This window comes from Pristis pectinata, chromosome 26 (assembly GCF_009764475.1).
Source record: "Pristis pectinata isolate sPriPec2 chromosome 26, sPriPec2.1.pri, whole genome shotgun sequence".
Lineage (NCBI taxonomy): Eukaryota > Metazoa > Chordata > Chondrichthyes > Rhinopristiformes > Pristidae > Pristis > Pristis pectinata.
The window spans coordinates 27,947,143-27,967,420 of NC_067430.1; the positions used below are offsets into that span (position 1 = coordinate 27,947,143).

The 20,278-nt window shown below is 44.8% G+C and overlaps 1 protein-coding gene across 1 annotated transcript in view; it reads right to left on the reverse strand.

Annotated features, from left to right (window-relative positions):
- The window catches only part of noc2l (NOC2-like nucleolar associated transcriptional repressor), a 171,605-nt gene that overhangs the window by 40,642 nt on the left and 110,685 nt on the right, over positions 1–20,278 (reverse strand). Inside the window, 3 exon segments of the mRNA XM_052039204.1 lie at positions 2,814–2,949; positions 8,855–8,968; positions 19,974–20,117. Coding sequence (XP_051895164.1) covers positions 2,814–2,949; positions 8,855–8,968; positions 19,974–20,117 — 394 coding nt within the window.

Genomic DNA, 20,278 nt, shown 5'->3' on the forward strand with positions numbered 1-20,278 from the left:
GCCACAATGGGTTGCTGATGAGAAGGACAGTCAAGTTCTTTCTTCACCGGTTACAGATTCGACTTGAAATGAGCACTAATGAGTTTTCCATTGAACTCACTGGTATTCTTAGACTGCTAATACAAGTATGAGTGAATTTTTGCAGTTTACAACACTTGCTGGAGGCGCCTTGGAAAAATTAATACTAATAATTTACTAAATGGAATCAGGCCATTGGGCCCAACACTCCATGCTCCACACAAACCTCCTCCACCCTATTTCATCCAGTCCTATCCATGGAAGCTTCCAAATCCTTTCTCCTTCATGGATTTATCCAGCTTTCCTTGGGAAGCTTTCATGCAATTAGCCTTAACCACTCCCCGTGACACAAGGTTCCACAGTCCAACCACTCTTCGGCAAAAAAAGATTGGATTTATTTGCACTGTGCTTGGTTTTGTCTAAAAATGAAAACTTTTGCTTCCTCAACCCTTTTCCTAATATTAAAAGATTTCTGCCAGGTTACCCCTAGTGAAAAGCTTTTGCCATCCACATAATTGCCCAATTTGGGCACTGCTGTAGTAAATCTTTATCAATTCACCAGAGCTCCCATCTTCTTTTGATAGTGACAGAGACCAGAACGGTGTGAGACCTTCATGAATAAGCTCAAGAAATCCAATCTGGACAGAGGCATGGTCAGGGGAGGGGTTTTCACCTCCAAGAGCTTTAAACTATGCCTACCAATGTATGGCCAAAACCACAACTGCTCTGCTCGTGACCGCAAGAACCTGCAGAAAGTTGTGGACACAGCTCAGTCCATCACACAAACCAGCCTCCCCTCCATGGACTCTGTCTACACTTCTCGCTGCCTCAGTAAAGCAGCCAGCATAATCAAAGACCCCACCCACCCCAGACGTTCTCTCCCCTCCCATCGGGCAGAAGATACAAAAGCTTGAAAACACATACCACCAGGCTCAAGGACAGCTACTATCCCACTGTTCTAAGTCTCTTGAAAGGATCTCTTGTTGCGAATAAAGACAAACTCTTGACCACACAATCTATCTCACCATAGCCTTGCACCTTATTGTCTGCCTGCACTTAACTTTCTCTGTAACTGTAACAGTATATTCTGTATTCTGTTATTGTTTTCCCTCGTATTACCTCAATGCACTGTTGTAATAAAATGAGCTGTATGGATGCTGGAAATCTGAAATAAAAACAGAAAATGCTGGAAAGTCTCAGCCGGTCATTTCTGCTGTAAGTCATCCATCTGTGACAATGGCTCTGATCTTCCCTCTCCGTACAGCCTGACCCACTGCGTACGTCCCAGAGCCCTGCTATATTAGCCACACACAACACAGACAAAGCAACGTAATTACTGGCCAACTGCTGCCATTAACCCATTTGACCTGGTCTCACCCTATCACAGATATTCCCTTTATCCTATCCATTCCTTGTGCCACCTTCTCTGCAACTTAAACCACCTCTTTCCCAGTTCCGATGAAGGGTCTCCACCCTGAAATGTTAACCCTCTTTCTCTTTCCATAGATGCTGCCTGACCTGTTGAGTGTTTCCAGCATTTTCTGGTTTCCTATCAGTTTACATTAACACCAGTTTGTGCCTCCGGTGAGCAAGGACGAAGGCAACTTGCTTAGCAAATGCTGGAGAAACTGGTTTATGTGACTGTTTAAGTTCACAATTCCCTTTCAGCTTCTGCGGTTTGGAAAGTGTGTGGAAATTAGCAGCCCATCTGTCCCCGGAGATGGGGAAGGGGGAACAATACTTAGGCAAGAATTTATATATGCACCAACTGCAAGGGAGATGGTAATAAAACCAGACCAAGTCTTCCCTAGGTTTATAGAGCCATACAGCATGGAAACAGGTCCACTGGCCCACTGATTCTGCATTGACCACCAAACACCCATTACACTGATCCGTTTCTCCCCACATTCCCACCAGCTCCCCCAAGATTCTACCCCTCACCTACACACCAGGGGCAATTTATAGTGGCCAATTAACCTACCAACCCACACGTCTTTGGGATGTGGGAGGAAACCTCCACAGGTCACAGGGAGAACGTGCAAACTCTGCACAGACTGAAGTCAGGTCGCTGGAGCTGTGGGGCAGTGGCTCTACCAGCTGTACCATTGTGCCACCTGTTTACGATCCAAACTCAGTCCATTAATGTTCTTCACTTTCCTTACTTGGAGCTAAGAGATTATACAGACAAGGAAAGACCGGTCGCACGGGATGCTTACCACCAATTGGGGGAAGACAAGAGAGAAGTAACCTGATCCAGATCTTTTCAGATTATGAACTGCTTTGATAGGATTGGCAAAGAGATGTTTCTCCATGGGAAGACCAGAGAAAGAAATCATAAATACCACAGTCACTAATAAATACCATTGCTCAGAATGGTTAACGTGGAAATCGCTGCTAATAGATACAGAAAATGCTGGAAATACTCAACAGGTCAGGCAGCATCCGTGGAAAGCGAAACAGAGTCAGCGTTTCAGGTTGAGGACCTTCCGCCTGGCGAATGCTGAGTCTTTCCTGCACTCTGTTTTTGTTTCAGGTTTCTGGCATCTGCAGTCTTTTTGATTTTCATTTATTGCTGCTAAATATGGTGGTTCAGGCAAGAAACATCAATGCATTTAGGCGAAAAGGGGTAAGTGGATAAGATAGGAGAGGGGATTGAGGGCTGAATGGCCTCTTGTGGTGAGTAAGCGATGCAATCGTATACTGAAACGTGCTCCAGTGCCTGAGATTGCAGCTATTTACAACATTTCTGTATCACACCCCTTCTCCCCTCCCCACAGAATGTTTTCAAAACCTACCTTTAGATTTAAATCCACAGCTTTCATCATCAGAGCTGCTGTCAGAGTCAAAGAGATCCCTGAATTCTTTCCTGTCTTTCTCTTTGCTCTCTTGCAACTTCCTGCGTTTGATCTCCGGAAAATTCAGGTCTTCCAGCTGGTGAGAGGCAGAAGCAAGCACATGAAATATAAAATAAGCAGTTACTACAAAGTCAGCCTTGTGTGCAGAGACTTAAAACATTGAGCCAACGTCTGCCCTCATCAGGTACTTTTCTCCTATTTATATACAGGGATCAGCCATTACAGATTAACAAAGACAACTGTAAATGTGACATTTCTTTAGGACTGATCGACTGCTTGGACTCCTCTTGCTTCGTCACTGGACCCCTGGTAACGGGAAGAAAATTACATTGGAAAGCAATGAGGAGTGTAAGAAATTGATGCCTGAAGCTATGCGATCAATCCTCCACTCTCCCTGCAACCAAGAAGGCAGGAGGAAGCTCAAAACTCTTTTAGGTAACAGACAGATGCAAAAATTCCACGATCCTGCTATGACTTTTCCTTTTCTCCTTTAGAGCTTTCTTCTTTGGCGCGCACAAGCTGAACGCTGGGAATTTCATTAGTGGGATGTTTGGAAGGATCTCCCAGGTTTGGCTGGACCAGACTCCTAAATCGACAAACAATCGAGGCACTAATATTGATGTATTAATGTGTAGGGACTTAAAACCCCGTCAGGCTAACCGCACTCCGCTTTAGAATTCAAACTGGGAAAGGATATCCAGAGTTGTTGTTCCTATTTTAATTTTGGTCTTCTAAGAATGGCAATGGTGGTTCTGACTTTAATTAAATAAGAGTGTTCTAATAGATCCCCAAGGGGAGGAAGTACAATAAACTTCATACAAATCTTGCCCACAAATACAGCCATCGTTCAGACACCAACCTTACAGGGGTTCAGGGTCTACAATTTGATTATTTTAGCACTTGATGTTTTACTGTGTTTGTTGGACCCCTGTAATTTTCTCCCACTAACCATGAGCTCATTAGTACACTTGTATTTTATTTGCACTTTCTCTGTAGCTGTTACACTTTATTCTGCATTCTGTTGCTGTTTTACCTTGTACTACTTCGATGCACTGTGTAATGAATTGACCTGTATGAACGGTATGCAAGACAAGCTTTTCACTCTACCTTGGTACATGTGACAATAATAAAGCGATTCCAATTCTTTTGGCCTTCAGTGCGACCATAAAATAATCCAGTTACGGCCTTTTTTTCCCTTCTACATACAAGTTCATAGAATTATACAGCACAGAAACAGGCCCTACTCTCCACCTCATCCATTATGACCAAGATGCCTTCCTGAGCAAGTCCCATATGTCTGCATTTGGCCCATATCCCTCTAAACTTTTCCTATCCAGGCAGGGACGGTAGTGTAGTGGTTAGCGTAACATTATTAAAGCGCTGGCGACCCGGGTTCAATTCCGGCCGCTGTCTGTAAGGAGTTTGTACGTTCTCCCCATGTCTGCGTGGGTTTCCTCCGGGTGCTCCGGTTTCCTCCCACGTTTCAAAGACATACGGGTTAGGAAGTTGTTGGCACCGGAAGCGTGGCGACACTTGCGGGCTGCCCCCAGAACACTCAACGCAGAGATGCATTTCACTGTGTGTTTCGATGTACGTGTGACTAATAAAGAAATCTTAATCTTAATCTTTTAAATGTTGTTATTGTACCCACCTCTACCACTTCCTCTGGCAGCTTGTTCTGTGTACCCACCACCCTCTGTGGGGAAAAAGTTGCCCCTCAGGTCCCCTTTAAATCTTTCCCCTTTCACCTTAACCTATGCCCTCTAGTTTTAGACTCCCCTACCCTGGGAAAAAGATTGTGACCATCCACCCTATCTATGCCTCTCATAATTTTAGAAGCCTCTATAAGTTCACTCCTCAGTGTCCTTTGGTCCAGGGAAAACAGTCCCAGCTTTTCCAATCACCCCTTATAACTTAAGCCCTCCAGTCCAGGTGTATGTTTAAAAACCTTCTGTTCTAGACCAGTTCTTGATCTGAGTTAAGAGTGGTACCTGAGATCAGCGGTCTGAATGGAATGGCAATAGGATGCACGAAACAAGAACTTGACTTCCTCAGCTGAGCCCAACGGGCCCAAACTGCATGTGGAGCTCATGGTGGGCCTGGTACCAAAAGAATTCAAAGCTCTTCAGCTCAACTTGGCAACAGGTCGATCGGGTTTTAAATTTATACCCGTGCAGAACTCTACAAGAAATCCCACCATCTGTCCCAAATGATTTGTGGAAACCTTATCGCTTTTGTTTCTCTTATTCACAAGACGTGATTGTAAGATAAGATAAAATAAGATCTTTATTAGTCACATGTACATCGAAACACACAGTGAAATGCATCTTTTGCATAGTGTTCTAGGGGCAGCCCGCAAGTGTCACCAGGAACCGGCGCCAACATAGCACACCCACAACTTCCTGACCCATGTGTCTTTGGAATGTGGGAGGAAACCGGAGCACCTGGAGGAAACCCACGCAAACATGGGGAGAACGCACAAACTCCTTACAGACAGCGGTGGGAATTGAACCCAGGTCGCTGGCGCTGTAATAGCGTTACGCTAACTGCTACACTACTGTGCCTGATTGTCACTGGCAAGGCATTTATTGCCCATTCCCAACTGCCCAGAACTGAGAGGAATCCTGGGCCATTTCACAGGTCAGCTGTCAGCCAACATCGTTGATGGGTCTGGAGTCACACACAGGCAGCTCTGGGCAAGGACAGCAGCTTACCTCCCTGACGGACGCCAATGAATCATTAGTGATACTGTGTGGGGTGGCAGTGTGGGTGTGAGGAGGATGCAAAGAGAATCCGGGGGCCACGACATTACAATGAGGACTGTGTTGGACTTGCACAGCCTGGCTCGATTATCACCTCCCCCTGACCCCACCTGAAGGTAGTCCAGTTACCTCCAAGGTATCATCGCTGTCATGATGTGGGAAATGTTGCCGAAATATTAATGGATGGATGGGGCGAGGTAGTGAAGGGTGCGTTAATCAACTGAGGGAAGTTTCCTTCTGAATGGGAGTCACGATAGGACATATTTAAATGTCTGATATGTTAAGTATTTGCAAAGACAGAGAGAGCAACTGTTTATGGGGATTGTGGGGTGGAGAGGAGAATTCTTCTTACATAGAACATTACAGCACAGTACAGGCCCTTCAGCCCACGTTGTTGTGCTGACATTTTATCCTGCTTAATATCTATCTAACCTTTCCCTCCCACATAGCCCTCCATTTCTCTATCATTCATGTGGCTATCTAAGAGTCTCTTAAATGTCCCTAACGTGTCTGCCCCCACAACCTCTGCAGGCAGTGCGTTCCATACACCCACCACTCTCTGTGTAAAAAATTTACCCCTGACATCCCCCTTATATCTTCCTCCCATCACCATAAAATGATGCCCCATGTATTAGTCATTTTCGCCCTGGGAAAAAGTCTCTGACTGTGCACTCGATCTACGCCTCCTATCATCTTGTACACCTCTATCAAGTCATCTCTCATCCTCCTTCTCTCCAAAAAGCCCTAGCTCACTCAACCTATCCTCTTAAGACATGCTCTCCAATCCAGGTGGCGTCCTGGTAAATGTCCTCTGCAGCCTCTCTAAAGCTTCCACATCCTTTCCATAATGAGGCGACCAGAACTGAACACAATACTCCAAGTGTGGTCTAACCAGAGTTCTATAGAGCTGCAAAATTACCTCGCAGTTCTTGAACTCAATAGCCCGAATAATGAAGGCCATGTAGTAACAGAAGTAGCAATACTAATGAAGGAAGTTTTCCATAATGCAGAGAATTGTGAAGATCTGGAATGTGCTGTCTGAAAGTTGACCTCATCACCTTCAGCAGAGAACTGGGATAAATAGATATATGAATGGGTTGGGCCATTCAGAATCCTTTTCCCAGTGTCTTTTTCCAGCCCGAGTCTTTTCCCCAGGGTAGAAAAATCAAAAACTAGAGGGCATAGATTTAAGGTGGGAGGGGGAAAGTTTATAGAGGATGGGTGGGCCAAGTTTGTTGTTACACAGACAGTGTTGGGTGCCTGGAAAGCGTAGTGGTGGTAGCAGATACCATAATGGCGTTCTGGAGGTTGTTAGACAGACACATGAACATGCAGAGAATGGAGGGAGATGGATCATGTGCAGGCAGAAGGGATTTAGTTTAATTTGGCACTGTGTTCAGCACAGACATTGTGGCCTGTTCCTGTTCTATGATGGAGTACAAAGTGGAAAAATGTGAAGTCGAACACTTTGGTAGAAAAAATTAAAATGTCAAGTATTTTTTAAATGGTGAGACATTGAAAGGTGTTGGTGTTCACAGAGACTTGGGAATCCTAGTACATGAATTACTGGAAGCTAATTTGCAGGTAAAGCAAGAATTAGGAAACCAAATGGTACATTGGCCATTACTGCAAAAGGATTTGAGTACAGGAGTAAAGATGTTTTATTCCAATTATATAGAACCCTGATGAGACTGCATCGGGAATTGATTTTTACATCATTATGATACAGGAGGTCATTGAGCCCATTGAATCTATGCCAGCTCTCAAAGCAAGCCCATCAGCGTCACTTGTCTACTGGTTTCTCTATAACTCATTTTCTTTCACTGGTCTGGTCTCCTTCCCCAAGGCAGGGTGCACTTGTGATGGAGGGTTCACCCAATTGGTTCCTGGGATGGTGGGTTTACCCTAAGAGGAGGGATTAGCCAGACTGGGTCTATACTCTGTCAAGCTGAGAAAAATCACATTGAAGTGTACAAACTCCTTGGCAGAGTAGATGCAGGGAAGATGTAGAGAAAGAGGGGTCAGTCTCAAAATAAGGGGTTGGACGTTCAGGACAGAAATGTCTTCATCTAGAGGGTAGAATCTTTGGAATGTTCTACCAAAGAGGAGTGTGGTGGCTCTGTTGCGGAGTATATCGGGGACGCAGATATTTTGTTATATTAAGGGAATCAGGATTAGTGCGGGAAAATGGTCCTATGCTGGGAGACCAACTATGATCTTCCCGAATGGTGCAGCATCCACAACGGGCTGCATGACCTGCTCCTAGTTCCTGTGATCTTGTGTAACCAGATGGGCTGCTACATACATCTGGTAGGACCATGGTTACCATTAGCATTTTAGTCCAGATTTTTGTTTTCATTTAATCCTTGTTAACTTAGCAAGGAGAAGGACTGAAGCATGGGATCACCTGGGACTCACTGGGCAGCTCGGCACAGGTGCAAGGTGCAGCAATCGCAATGTTAAAGGTCGCAATGACCACCAACAAAAGCAGGGTTTGAGCAAGAAGCATCAAGGTGATCAAGACATGACATGGCAACAGAAATCATAGAACATTACAGCACAGTACAGGCCCTTCGGCCCACGATGTTGTGCCGACATTTTATCCTGCTCTAATATCTATCTAACTCTTCCCTCCCACATAGCCCTCCATTTAAAATCAGTAAGGTAAAACACTTGGAACGAGTTCTGAAAAATAAAAAGTCTTACTTGTTAAGATTAGTTCGACAACTCAAAACATTTTAGGTTGTGGTGACACAGTGATTACATCACACAGCTAAAACTCAGAGGCCTGGAGACAAATGCTCAAATCCCACTACAGTGGCTTGGGAATTTAAGTGTGTGTTTTGTTTTTAAATACAACTTAAAATAAAGAGTTTGTGTCAGTAATACCAACAATAAAACTATTGGATTGTAGTAAAAATCCCTATCTGGTTCACTAAAGAATCCGTCGTCTGTGGCAGGGAGTTTGTGATTCCAACCCCACAATACTGCGGCTGACCATTAAGTGGCCTCTGATTCAGCTGCTCAGCTCAAGAACGATTAAAAATGGGCAATAAATGCTGGCCCTGAATTGAAGAAGTTCTTTAGTTGGCTTAAATTACAAGATATCTAAGATATTTAACCAATCAATCCTTTGAAAATTGCTTAACACTCTTGTGCTTGGAAATGCATGAATCTTTTAAAACGCAGGGTTACAAGAGATGATTTTTCTCTACATACCCGCTCCTTGCCGGTAATCTCCAGTGCAATCTCCTTCTCTCTCAGCTTCTTCCAGCTGGTGTAGTACTTCTGCAGAGGTGGACCCTCCTCCTTCACCTCCTTCTCCCATAATGTCTGTGCACAAATGTAAGAACCTCATTAAAGCGATATAACCAGGGAAGTTACCTGGTCTTACCAACTCTCAGCAAGGTGTACCATTGGCTCTGAGTTTCTGACCAATGATGTTCCTCAACCTAACTTCTGTAGATAATCTGTTGACACCTTGCACGTATGCAAAGTCCATGCGAGGGATGTGGGCGCAGAATTTCCACTTAAAAGAAAACGCTGATACCACTGAGACCATTGGCAATGACATCCAGAGGTCAAGCTCTCCAAGTAGATAGTAACTTATTTATAAGTTTCAGCTTCAGTTTTCATGTAAACCTCCCCATGTTCCCGACCAACCCCCACCCTTCCACTCCCCTGCCACCTCCTCCCTAGTGAACCCAACCCCCAACTTATCCCCCACTCTGGAGCTGGGCTCCAGCCTCAAACCTGCCTGTGTTCTGACCCTTGATGTTGTGGACTCCCAAGCTTGTGAGTATGTGGTTTGACGGTTGGTAAGTCAGCAGGTAACGAGGACTTAGTGTAAGTGCCTGTCTTTGACTCAAAGGCAAGTTGCTGTGCAGCAGCATGTTCCTGAGCAACTCAGTGGGTGAGCCATACAAGCCCCACGTAACTCTCCCTGCCCCCAGCTAAGGCAGCTGTCAAAAAAGTGCATGTTTCTGAATATCTCCTGATATGAAGCATCGAATAACAAATAGCTACAGAGGAAGCACTGAACCACTAGTTTTTCCGTGAGGGACAAGTTTCTTAGTGGGCTAAAATAAGAGCATAAAATGCTAGAACTTCCCTGCAGGTCAGATGGTATTGTGGAGAGAGAAACGGTTAACATTTCAGATCAATGATCCTTCATCAGACCTTTCTTGTGAGGTAAATGTTTTTGTGGTGTGAAAACACTTAAAATATACTACTAGTGCTCTCGTAAACAAGCACAATTTGTTGAGCTTACCAAATAAACTGATCTTGCAAGATTGACAGCCAGGATTTGTTTTAAACCAACATAAAAGATTGTGGTGAATGTGATCGTATGTGGCTTTTAATTTTTTGACTGCCTGAACTGTTGGGCGTGTTCGGACACCTTCACCCGGGTTGTGGGTAACCAGCTGAAACCCAACCCTACTGTTTATCCTGCCCTTCAAACAGAACCCTTTCTCTGTGGAACAGCTTCTGCCATCAACTTGCTGCTCGGGGCTCCTTTAACATGTTAGCAAGCATTTCCCTTTGACAATTTTTCCTATCACAGCCGTGGGTCTAAATTGAGTTTGATTGATGTTGTGACTTAAAGGAAACCCATCTTGGTTAGACTGTCTACCTTTTTTTGTTAAGAGTACAGCAACTACACAGATTGTGTGCAGCGGAAAGTTATTTACAGCTCACAACATGATGCTGTGATGTTGTGTTTTAAACATGAAGCCTCCTCTACAGTTGAGTTAGAAGTGAATCATTGCTTTCAATTTTCATACAAAACATCTTTATGGAATTCATGAAGTTTGGAGCTGCAATACGAACTGGGAAGGTTGGGGGTGCGGGGGTTTGTGTGGTGAAGAAGCATCAGTTCAAACTTGGAATCCTCATTCACCTAAGGCAGTCACCCCCTTGGCAGTCGCACACTGTGGGTGCACCATGTACCGTGTAAAAACGGCTAAAGCTACTCTGACCACACCTCCCAAACTTGTGACCTCTACTTATAAGGCAAAGGATGGCCATTGGCCACTGTAAATGGTCCCTAGTATGTAGGTGGGCGGTAGGTTCTGGGAGAAGTGGACGAATATGGGGGGAATCAGTGTGGCCTTTTTGGCCTGCTTCCCTGCTAGATGACTCTTTGCCATTTGGCCCACAGGGTTCATGCTAGCTCTCAGCTGAGCAATCCCATCAGACCTCTTTCCCAGTAGTCCAGCACTCTCTTCTCTCTCTCACAGGCCCAACTGCAGAGAGTTGTGGATAAAGCCCAGCACATCACAGAAACCAGCCTCCCCTCCATGGACTCTGTCCATACCTCTCACTGCCTTGGCGAAGCAGCCAGCATAATCAAAGACCCCACCCACCTGGGTCATTCTCTCTTCTCCCCTCAAGCAGAAGATACAGGAGCCTGAGGGCACGTCCCACTAGACTCAAGGACAGCTTCTATCCCACTGTGATAAGACTATTGAACGGTTCCCTCATACGATGAGATGCTCTTGACCTTGTTTGACCTTGCACCTTATTGTCTACCTGCAATGCACTTCCCTGTAGCTGTGACATTTTACTCTGTATTCTGTTATTGTTTTTACCCTGTACTACCTCAATGCACTGTGTAATGAATTGATCTGTATGATCGGTACACAAGTTTTTTTTACTGTATCTCGGTACAAGTGACAATAATAAACCAATACCAATATCTATACTCTCTTCTGAATCTTTTGTCACTTACCCAGGGGCAATTCACAGGAGTTAATTAAACCACAGCATGCCTTTGGGAGATGGGAGGAAACTGGAGTACCCAGGGAAACCCACATGGTCACAGAGAGAACAAGCAAACTCCACACAGACAGCAGTCAAGGTTTCGATCGAACCATGTCATGAGGCAGCAGCTCCACTGGTTACTGCACCCCTAATCTGTTCTTCCTGGTCCAATCAGAACCCTTCAAGATGTTGAAGTCGTCATCAAGTGATTCCTTAGTATCATTGACTCTGGTGTCCAAAGCATTGGACATTAATCCAGAGACATGAGTTCAAATCCCACCTTGTCAACTGGGGAATATAAATTCAAGCCTTATTTAAATCCCACCAAAAAGGACAAGTGCAGGAGGCACAGAGGATCACCACCACCCACTAGTTCCCCTCCACGTCGCACAGTGTGAGGGTTTAGGAACATATGGACAGGGCTGTGAGGGAGCACCTTCCCCAGAGGGGCTGGAGAGCTTTATAAACCTGACTTTCTATGGGCAATTAAAACAGTACAGCACAGGAACAGGCCCTTCAGCCCACAATGTCTGTGCCAACCATGATGCCAATTTAAACAGCACATCTGCCTGTACGTGGTCTGTATCCCTCCTCTTCATGTGTCCGTCTAAATACCTCTTAAATGCTCCTTAAATTAGGAATGGGCTATAAATACCAGTAACAACACCGTCTCAGAAAGTGAATAAGTAACAGAAGTTCCTTACTTAGAGTCATAGAGTAATACAACACGGAAACAGGCCCTTCGGCCCAAGTCACCCATGCCGACCAAGACGTCTATCCGAGCGAGTACCATTTGCCTGAATTTGGCCCATATCCCTCCAAACCTTTCCTGTCTATGTACCTGTCCAAATGTCCTTTAGACATTGTAATTGTACCCACCTCTACAGCTTCCTCTGGCAGCTCGTTCCAAACACCAACCACCCTCTGCGTGAACAAGTTGCCCCTCAGGTCCTTTTTAAATCTTTCCCCTCTCAATTTAAATCTATGCCCTCTAGTTTTAGACTTCCCCACCCTGGGAATTTGGACTGTGACCATTCACCTTATCTATTACCTTCAAGATTTTATAGACCTCCATAAGATCACCCCTCAGCCTCTCACACCCCAGGGTAAAAAGTCACAGCCTATCCAGCCTCTCCCAATAACTCAAGGGCCCTCCAGTCCCAGTATCACCCTCGTGAACCTTCTCTGCACCCTCTCCAGCTGAATGACATCCTTCCTATAGCTGGGCGACCAGAACTGTACACAATACTCCAAGTGTGGTCCCACCATTGACGTGTACAGTTGCAACATGATGTCCCATCTCCTATACTCAGTGCCCTGACCGATGAAGGCAAGCATGCCAAACGCCTCCTTCACCACACTGTCTACCTGTGTTGCCACTTTCAGGGAACTATATACCTGTACCCCTAAGTATAGCTACACTGGAAGAGGAGAGATCTCCAATGCAGCAATATATCTTTCCATTCCTTACAAAACACCAATTACCATTTCGTTGCTATGAAGTACATCTAACATTCTGAAATCCTGTGATACTGAGAAGTGTTAGACATGGCTCAATGTGTTCCACTCTCAACTCCAAACACGAGACTGTGGGTTCAAGTCCTCCTCCAAAGACTTGAACACAACCACCGAGGCTGGATTGAGGGAGTGCTACGCAGTCAGTGGAGCCACCACTTGACAAGAGGTTAAACTGAGGCTCTGTCTGGGAATGTAAAAGATGCCAAGGTAGCATTTCGAGGAAGAGCAGGGAAAATCTGCTTGAGCCATAGAGTCATACAGCACGGAAACAGGCCCTTCAACCCAACTGGTCCATGCCAACCAAGATGCCCATCCAAGCTTGTCCCATTTGCCTGCATTTGGCCCATATCCCTCTATATCTTTCCTATCCCTGTCCAGTTTTCTTTTAAATGTTGTTAATGTACCTGCCTCAACCGCTTCCTCTGGCAGCTCATTCGATATATGGACCAGTCTCTGGGTGAAAAAGTTGCCCCTCAATTCCATATTAAATATCTCCCCTGTCACCTTAACCCTATGCCCTCTAGTTCTTGAATCCCCAACCCTGGGAAAAAGACTGAGTGCATTCACCCTAACCATGCCCCTATAAAGGTCACCCCTCATTCTCCTACACTCCAATGAATAAAGTTCTAGCCTGCTCAACTTCTCTCCATAATTCGGTCCTTCAAGACTGGACAATATTTATCCTTCAGACAACATCAGAGAAGCAGAATCTTTGGCCAGTAACTTCCTGTTTGTAGGAGCTTGCTGTGTGTAAATTGGTTGACATATCTCCAACAAGCACTTCTTTATCCAAGAAACTTTCTCCGATGCCCTATTATTGTGAAAAGTGCCACAGCACATTCATGATGTGCAGGCTAATTCTACTAATATTTGACTACAGCTACAGTGCAGGAGATAATTTTGCTAAAAAGATTTCCCACTTTGCTTTCCCCCTTAAACTTTCACATATAGCATGGAGTTTCCTTTTAGTCACACTGTGTGCGCATTTGCTCCATAGGCACTTTTATAGATTGCACTACTGCTTGCTGTCTTGCTAACATTCCAAGGATCAATTTCTTCAACACACAACCACTCTATGCCCATTAAATCTTCTAGCCTGCTGTTCTTTCTGACTGCATATTGTGACATTTTACATCTTGGGGTTAGATTGATGTTGTTTTATTTTAAATCAATCCTGCAGCTTATCTGCAGGTCATTGGAAAAAGATACAGCCAGCTTTGCCAGCTCTCAGGAGTTATAAATGTCTCTGAGCTCTGAAATTCAGAAACTCTTAAAAATAATTAATGAAATAAATAATTATAAAAAATAAAACAATTATTCTATAAAAATAAACTAAAACAACCTAAACACAAAACATAAGTGCGCAGTAAAAAAAAAAAATTCTTTTAATTTTCACATAGCCCTGCAATTCCCCTTTGAAAACGGTGGGGCTGTGGATCCTTTGCTCGATCTAGCCTGGGGAACAGTGAAGTGTTTACAGTTTTCTCTTTCTACAGAGGCTGCTTGATTAAATTGGTAAATTGGTTTATTATTGTCACGTGTACCGAGGTACAGTGAAAAACTTTGTTTCGCATGCCATCCATACAGATCATTCCATACATCAGTACATTGAGGTAGTACAAGGGAAAACAATAACAGAATGCAGAATGAGGTGTTGCAGTTACAGAGAAGTGCAGCACAGGTAGACAGTAAGGTGCAAGGCCACGACAAAGTAAATTGTGAGGTCAAGGATCCAGGGTGGGTGGAATCTTCGATTACGTTGGCTGCTTTACTGAGGCAGCAAGAAGTGTACAGAGTTCATGGAGGGGAGGCTGCTTATATGCAAGGATTTTGATGATACCAACAAACAACCTGCTGAAGGAACTCAGGTGACTGAGCAGCATCTATTGGGGAAAATGTCGGGACCCTGCATCAGGACTCAGTTCCTCCAGAGATTGTTTGTTGTTCCAGATTCCAGTGGTCTCTTGTGTCTCAGTACTTAGATGATGTTTTCCGTCTCCAGACACTCTCTCTTCTCCCCCTCCCATCAGGCAGAAGATACAAAAGCCTGAAAGCACGTACCACCAGGCTGAAGGACAGCTTCTATCCCGCTGTTATAAGGCTATTTAACGGTTCCCTTATACGATAAGATGGACTCGACCTTACAATCTACCTTGTCATGGCCTTGCACCTTATTGTCTGCCTGCACTGCACTTTCTCTGTAATTGTAACACTTTATTCTGCATTCTGTTATTGTTTTCCCTTGTACTACCTCAATGCATTGATGTGATGAAATGATCTGTATGGATGGCATGCAAAACAAAGTTTTCCCACTGTACCTCGGTATATGTGACAATAATAAACCAATTACTCCGAAATAAACACAGGGTGTCAGCTGGACTCAATGAACATGGTGCTAAACTTTCTAACCAGTCACAGTCAATGGGCAGAAAATCCAACCTGTCCGGTTCCTCCTCCTGAGGTCAGCGAAGGGGAAGGATTCCCTCTGCTCTATCAGTGGCCGAGCTTAGACTCTGCTCAATCACTCTGCCACAGCGGGTTACTGTTTGCAGACCTTTGCTTTGATGGGCATGCAGTATGTATGTGGGGGTGGCTGATGGACAGAGGTGGTAACAGCCAGCCCACGCACAGAGCTCAGCAATAAGCCTCCTGTCTGCAACCCTGACAGCATTTTAATCAGAGGAATTCATGGCAGGGGAAGAAGCCATCGAGCCCACTGTACAAATAAGATAAGATTTCTTTATCAGTCACATGTACATCGAAACACACAGTGAAATGCATCTTTTGCGTAGAGTGTTCTGGGGGCAGCCTGCAAGTGTCGCCACATTTCCAGCGCCACCGTAGCATGCCCACAACTTCCTAACCCGTACGTCTTTGGAATGTGGGAGGAAACCGGAGCACCCAGAGGAAACCCACGTAGTCACGGGGAGAACGTACAAACTCCTTACAGGCAGAGGCTGGAATTGAACCCGGGTCGCTGGCGCTGTAATAGCGTTACGCTGACTGCTACACTACCGTTGTCATCCAAATGTGGAATGAGTCAACCCCCCCTCCCCAGCTCCTTCAAAGCTCTGACGGCTGCAGCTCGTCACCCAGGTATATCTGGAATGTGCTGAGGATTTGGGACTCCATCAACCTTTCAAGCAGAGAGCGCCAGACTCCCATCACTCATTAAGGGAAAGCACTTTCCCTTAGGTCCTTTCTTATCCTACTGTACTACCTTCATTGTGCTCCTAGAACACTATAGAACCACAGAACACTACAGCACAAAAAACAGGCCCTTTGACTCTTCTAGTCTGTGCCGAAACGTTATTCCGCTAGTCCAACTTACTTGCACCCAGTCCATAACCCTGCAGACCTCTCCCGTCCATGTAGCTATCCAATTTATTCATAGAACCATATCCTTGTTACTGTCTCTTTTCCAAGGGTTCCTACTCACCCTGTCCTAAGCCCATCATTATCTTACACACCCCAATTCAACCCTCCAAAGAAAACAACACAGCCTAGTCCATCTCCCCTCATAACTATAATTCTTCAGCGTTGGTAAAATCCTCATAGACCTCCTCTGCACCCTCTCCAGAGCTAACCCATCCTTCCTGTATCACAGTGACTCTATAGAACCATACACAGGGCTCAAATTGTGTCCTATGTACTGTATACAGTTCTCCTGTGACATTCCTGCTCTTATATTCCATGCTCTGCCTGATAAAGTCAAATTGTCCCACCTGTCTTCCTGAACACCTTGTATGCCCAAAATAAAACGGAAAGTGCTGTAATTACTCAGCAGGTCAGGCCACATCTGTGGGAAGAGGAGTAGAGCTAACTGTTCAGGTTGAAGATCCTTGGACCTCAAATGCCAATCCTGTTTGTCTTCCTACAGAAACTGCTTGACCTGCTGAGTATTCCAGCATTTTCTTTTTTTATTTTAGATTTCCAACATCGACAGTTCTTTTGATTTGTCTAACTTCTGTGAACACAAGTTCCAAGATCCTTCCATTTCTTTTACACTTCTTAATATTTTGTGTTTGAAACTTCCCCTGAGCACATTGTCTGTCAGTGAGTAACAGAGGAATACCAAAGCACACACACCTTTCTGGTGCTTTCAGGATCCTAAGGCAACTTCCAATGTTCTCCTCATACAAGAATGTTACTTCACACAACTCTAAAATTGATTCTGGGCCAACTCATGGGCAAAGGATCCAGTTCAGCATTAACCTCAGTGGCTGGCTGGATTTCTTCAAAGGACATCGCTCAACAGTGTCTAACAAGCTTCAGGAAAAACATCGCTGGGAAATGTCTACTGAACCAGGAACAAACATGTTTAGGCACAAAGAATGTGGACTGTATAAACTTTTCCAAAGGGCAGCAGCAGTAGTGAGGCATGACACCCCTTGAGCTTGCGCTACCTTTCAGTGAAGTTGCAGCTACATCTCAGCACCTTCCTGCTCGACTGCTGCATTCCTTCCGGTTCCACACTCCTTTGATCTGTTAGTATGCTCAATGACTCAGCTTCGAGAGCTCTTTGGGATACAGAATTCCGAAGGTTCACAACTCTTTGCCTCAGTTCTCACTGACCTCTCATTCTGAGATTATGTCTTCAGATTTCAGGCTCACAGTCTCCGTCACACTGTCAACCCCTCTCATAATCCCCTTCGTCTCTGTGCCACCACCTCTCGTGCCTCTACTCTGCAATATTCAGTCTAAACTTTCTCTATCTCTCATAGGATGACTCTGCATGTCCCAGGAATCAACCAAACACATCAACACTGCACCTTAGACTCACAGAGTCAGGACTTCTGGCCTACCAAGTCCACACTCTTCGTTTTGCCCATCTACACTAATCCTATTTGCCTACATTAGGACCATATCCTTCTATACCTTGCCTATTTAAGTGTCTAAATGTCCCTTAAATGTAGTGCTTGAATCTGACTCCACCACCTTAACTGGCAGTGAGTTCCAGATATCAACCACTCTCTGTGTAAAAGCCTTCTGCACAGATACCCTCTAAAACTCCCTCCTCTCACCCCAAACCTTTGCCCTACCGTTCTTGACACATCTACCATGGGGAAAAAAAAGATCTGTACTATCTTCCCCAGCAATGCCTCTCATAGTCTTATGTACTTATAGATACCTTCTGTAAGACAAGTTCTCTCATTATGCTGCAGATAGACTTATATGCACTTGGATTCTTGCCCTGATCTGGAATCCCAGGACAGAAACACCTGATTGTTTTCCCCAGCACACGGGAAAGCCATTCTGTGCTCTGGGCAAAATAAAGAGCTCTACACAACTAGCGTTAATCATTTACATTTACAGTTTTGGGGAGATTATCTAAAGAATGTAATGATGAATAAACTAATCTGTCTACACTTCTCGCTCCCTCAGTAAAGCAGCCGACATAATCAAAGACCCCTCCCACCCCGGACATTCTCTCTTCGTCCCCCCTTCCATCAGGCAGAAGATACAAAAGCCCGAAAGCATGTACTACCAGGCTCAAGGACAGCTTCTATTTTACTGTTATAAGACTATTTAATGATCTGCTAGTACAATCAGATGGACTCTTGACCTCACAACCTACATTGTCATGGCCTTGCACCTTATTGTCTGCCTGCACTGCACTTTCTCTGTGACTGTAACACTTTATTCTGCATTCTGTTATTGTTTTCCCTTGTACTACCTCAATGCACTGATGTGATGAAATGATCTGTATGGATGGCATGCAAAACAAAGTTCTTCACTGTACCTCGGTACATGTGACAATAATTACCCAATTTACCAATTAACTGCATCCAGCTGATGAAAACAGTCATTCTCAGTAGTCAAGAAAAGAAAGGAGCTTCTGAATAATTCCAAACTAACAATTGCAGAGGCTAGAAATGCAAACCTTTGTGCAAAATGCCAGAAATATTCACAAGGTCGGGCAGTGTCTGTGGAGAGCAAAACAAGTGACGTTTCATCAACTCTTAGCATTTCCTGCATCTTCTGTCATTGTGTAAGGTCATTTCTCAACCTGATCTGGACTCCTTGCTTCAAGTGCTATACATTGTCCCAACGTTGGAAACTTGTGGTCCTGTCTCCCTCGACAAAGGGCAGAAGGTATGTGACTTTCCAGGACAGGAGTCCGTATGCAGCATTGCCATGATGTTTCCCGTGTTTGCTCAACTTGGACACCAATGTCCAAAGCTCCAGTGCGAAGAGATTGGGAGAACCTATGGTTAACCATGCAATTTGGCCCAATGAGTGACGGTCATTATGCTTTTGCAGTATCAGCCATCGTGGAATCAAGAAATATGATGCTACTGAATCCAGGAAATCAATTAAAAAAGCCAACTATTAAATAATTAATCTACCATGGAAAAAGACAGGAGAATGGGATTAGATGGAGAGCTCCAGAGAACTGGTACGCTGGTGATGGGCCTAACACTGTCTTCCATGGTGTAAAATTTGGGTGGTACAAACAAAGTCAAGAAATGCAGTGCCTACAGAATTGGAAGCATCGCAGAATGACACAAGTACACTGACATCTTTCTCTGCAAAGCAAATGGACTGTTCTTGTGCTGACGTGTAATTAGGCAGAGTTACCAACTCTAACCTGAGGATGTCCCACAAGTGCCATTGCATCAGGGTTGGTTTCCAACCACCTCACACTCCAGTTGCAGGCCAACTGACCTGTCCATCCCCACAATGTACAGCTTTCTCATTCTGTTGGCTGCATTTTGTGTGTAGAGGTAGTCAAGTTAGGTCGAGCTTACTGTCATGTGCACAAGTACGGTGAGGTACAGGCATAATGAAAATCTTGCTTGCAGCAACATCACAGGCACGCAGGTACAGACAACACACAGAACATAAATTATACATAAACTATGCAAGACAGTGAAGAGAAAATGACTGTGTAAAACCAGACCTTAGTGCAAAAAAAAACACAATCAGAAATTATAGAGAATATTCAACACAGTGGCACCTCCAGACTGATGACATATCAGCCAAAGGTCCTCCCTGTTGATCGGAGACGGAGAACTTCCACAGAAAGTATTCAGCAGCAAAATCATGAGCCTACCGCAGCCTCTTTATCCGCCACGCCGAACGTGACCTTCTGTCGCCTCTTGGTCAGGAAGGCAGAGTTCTCCTGCACCTTCTCCAACAGCTGCCTGATCTGCTTGCAGTAATTGGCCACTTTGCACTCTTTGAGAAAGGTTTTCAGCTGCAAGAGAAAGCGACCATGGGTCACACGGAACAGCCTCTCCATCAACTCAAAAGGAACCCAAATCACAGCTGGAGTAACAACACGGCAATAATCCAGCAGGCTTCTGCCTCACCCCTGCCAGACAGCTACCCACTGCAATCAAGAAATCCTTTGATGTG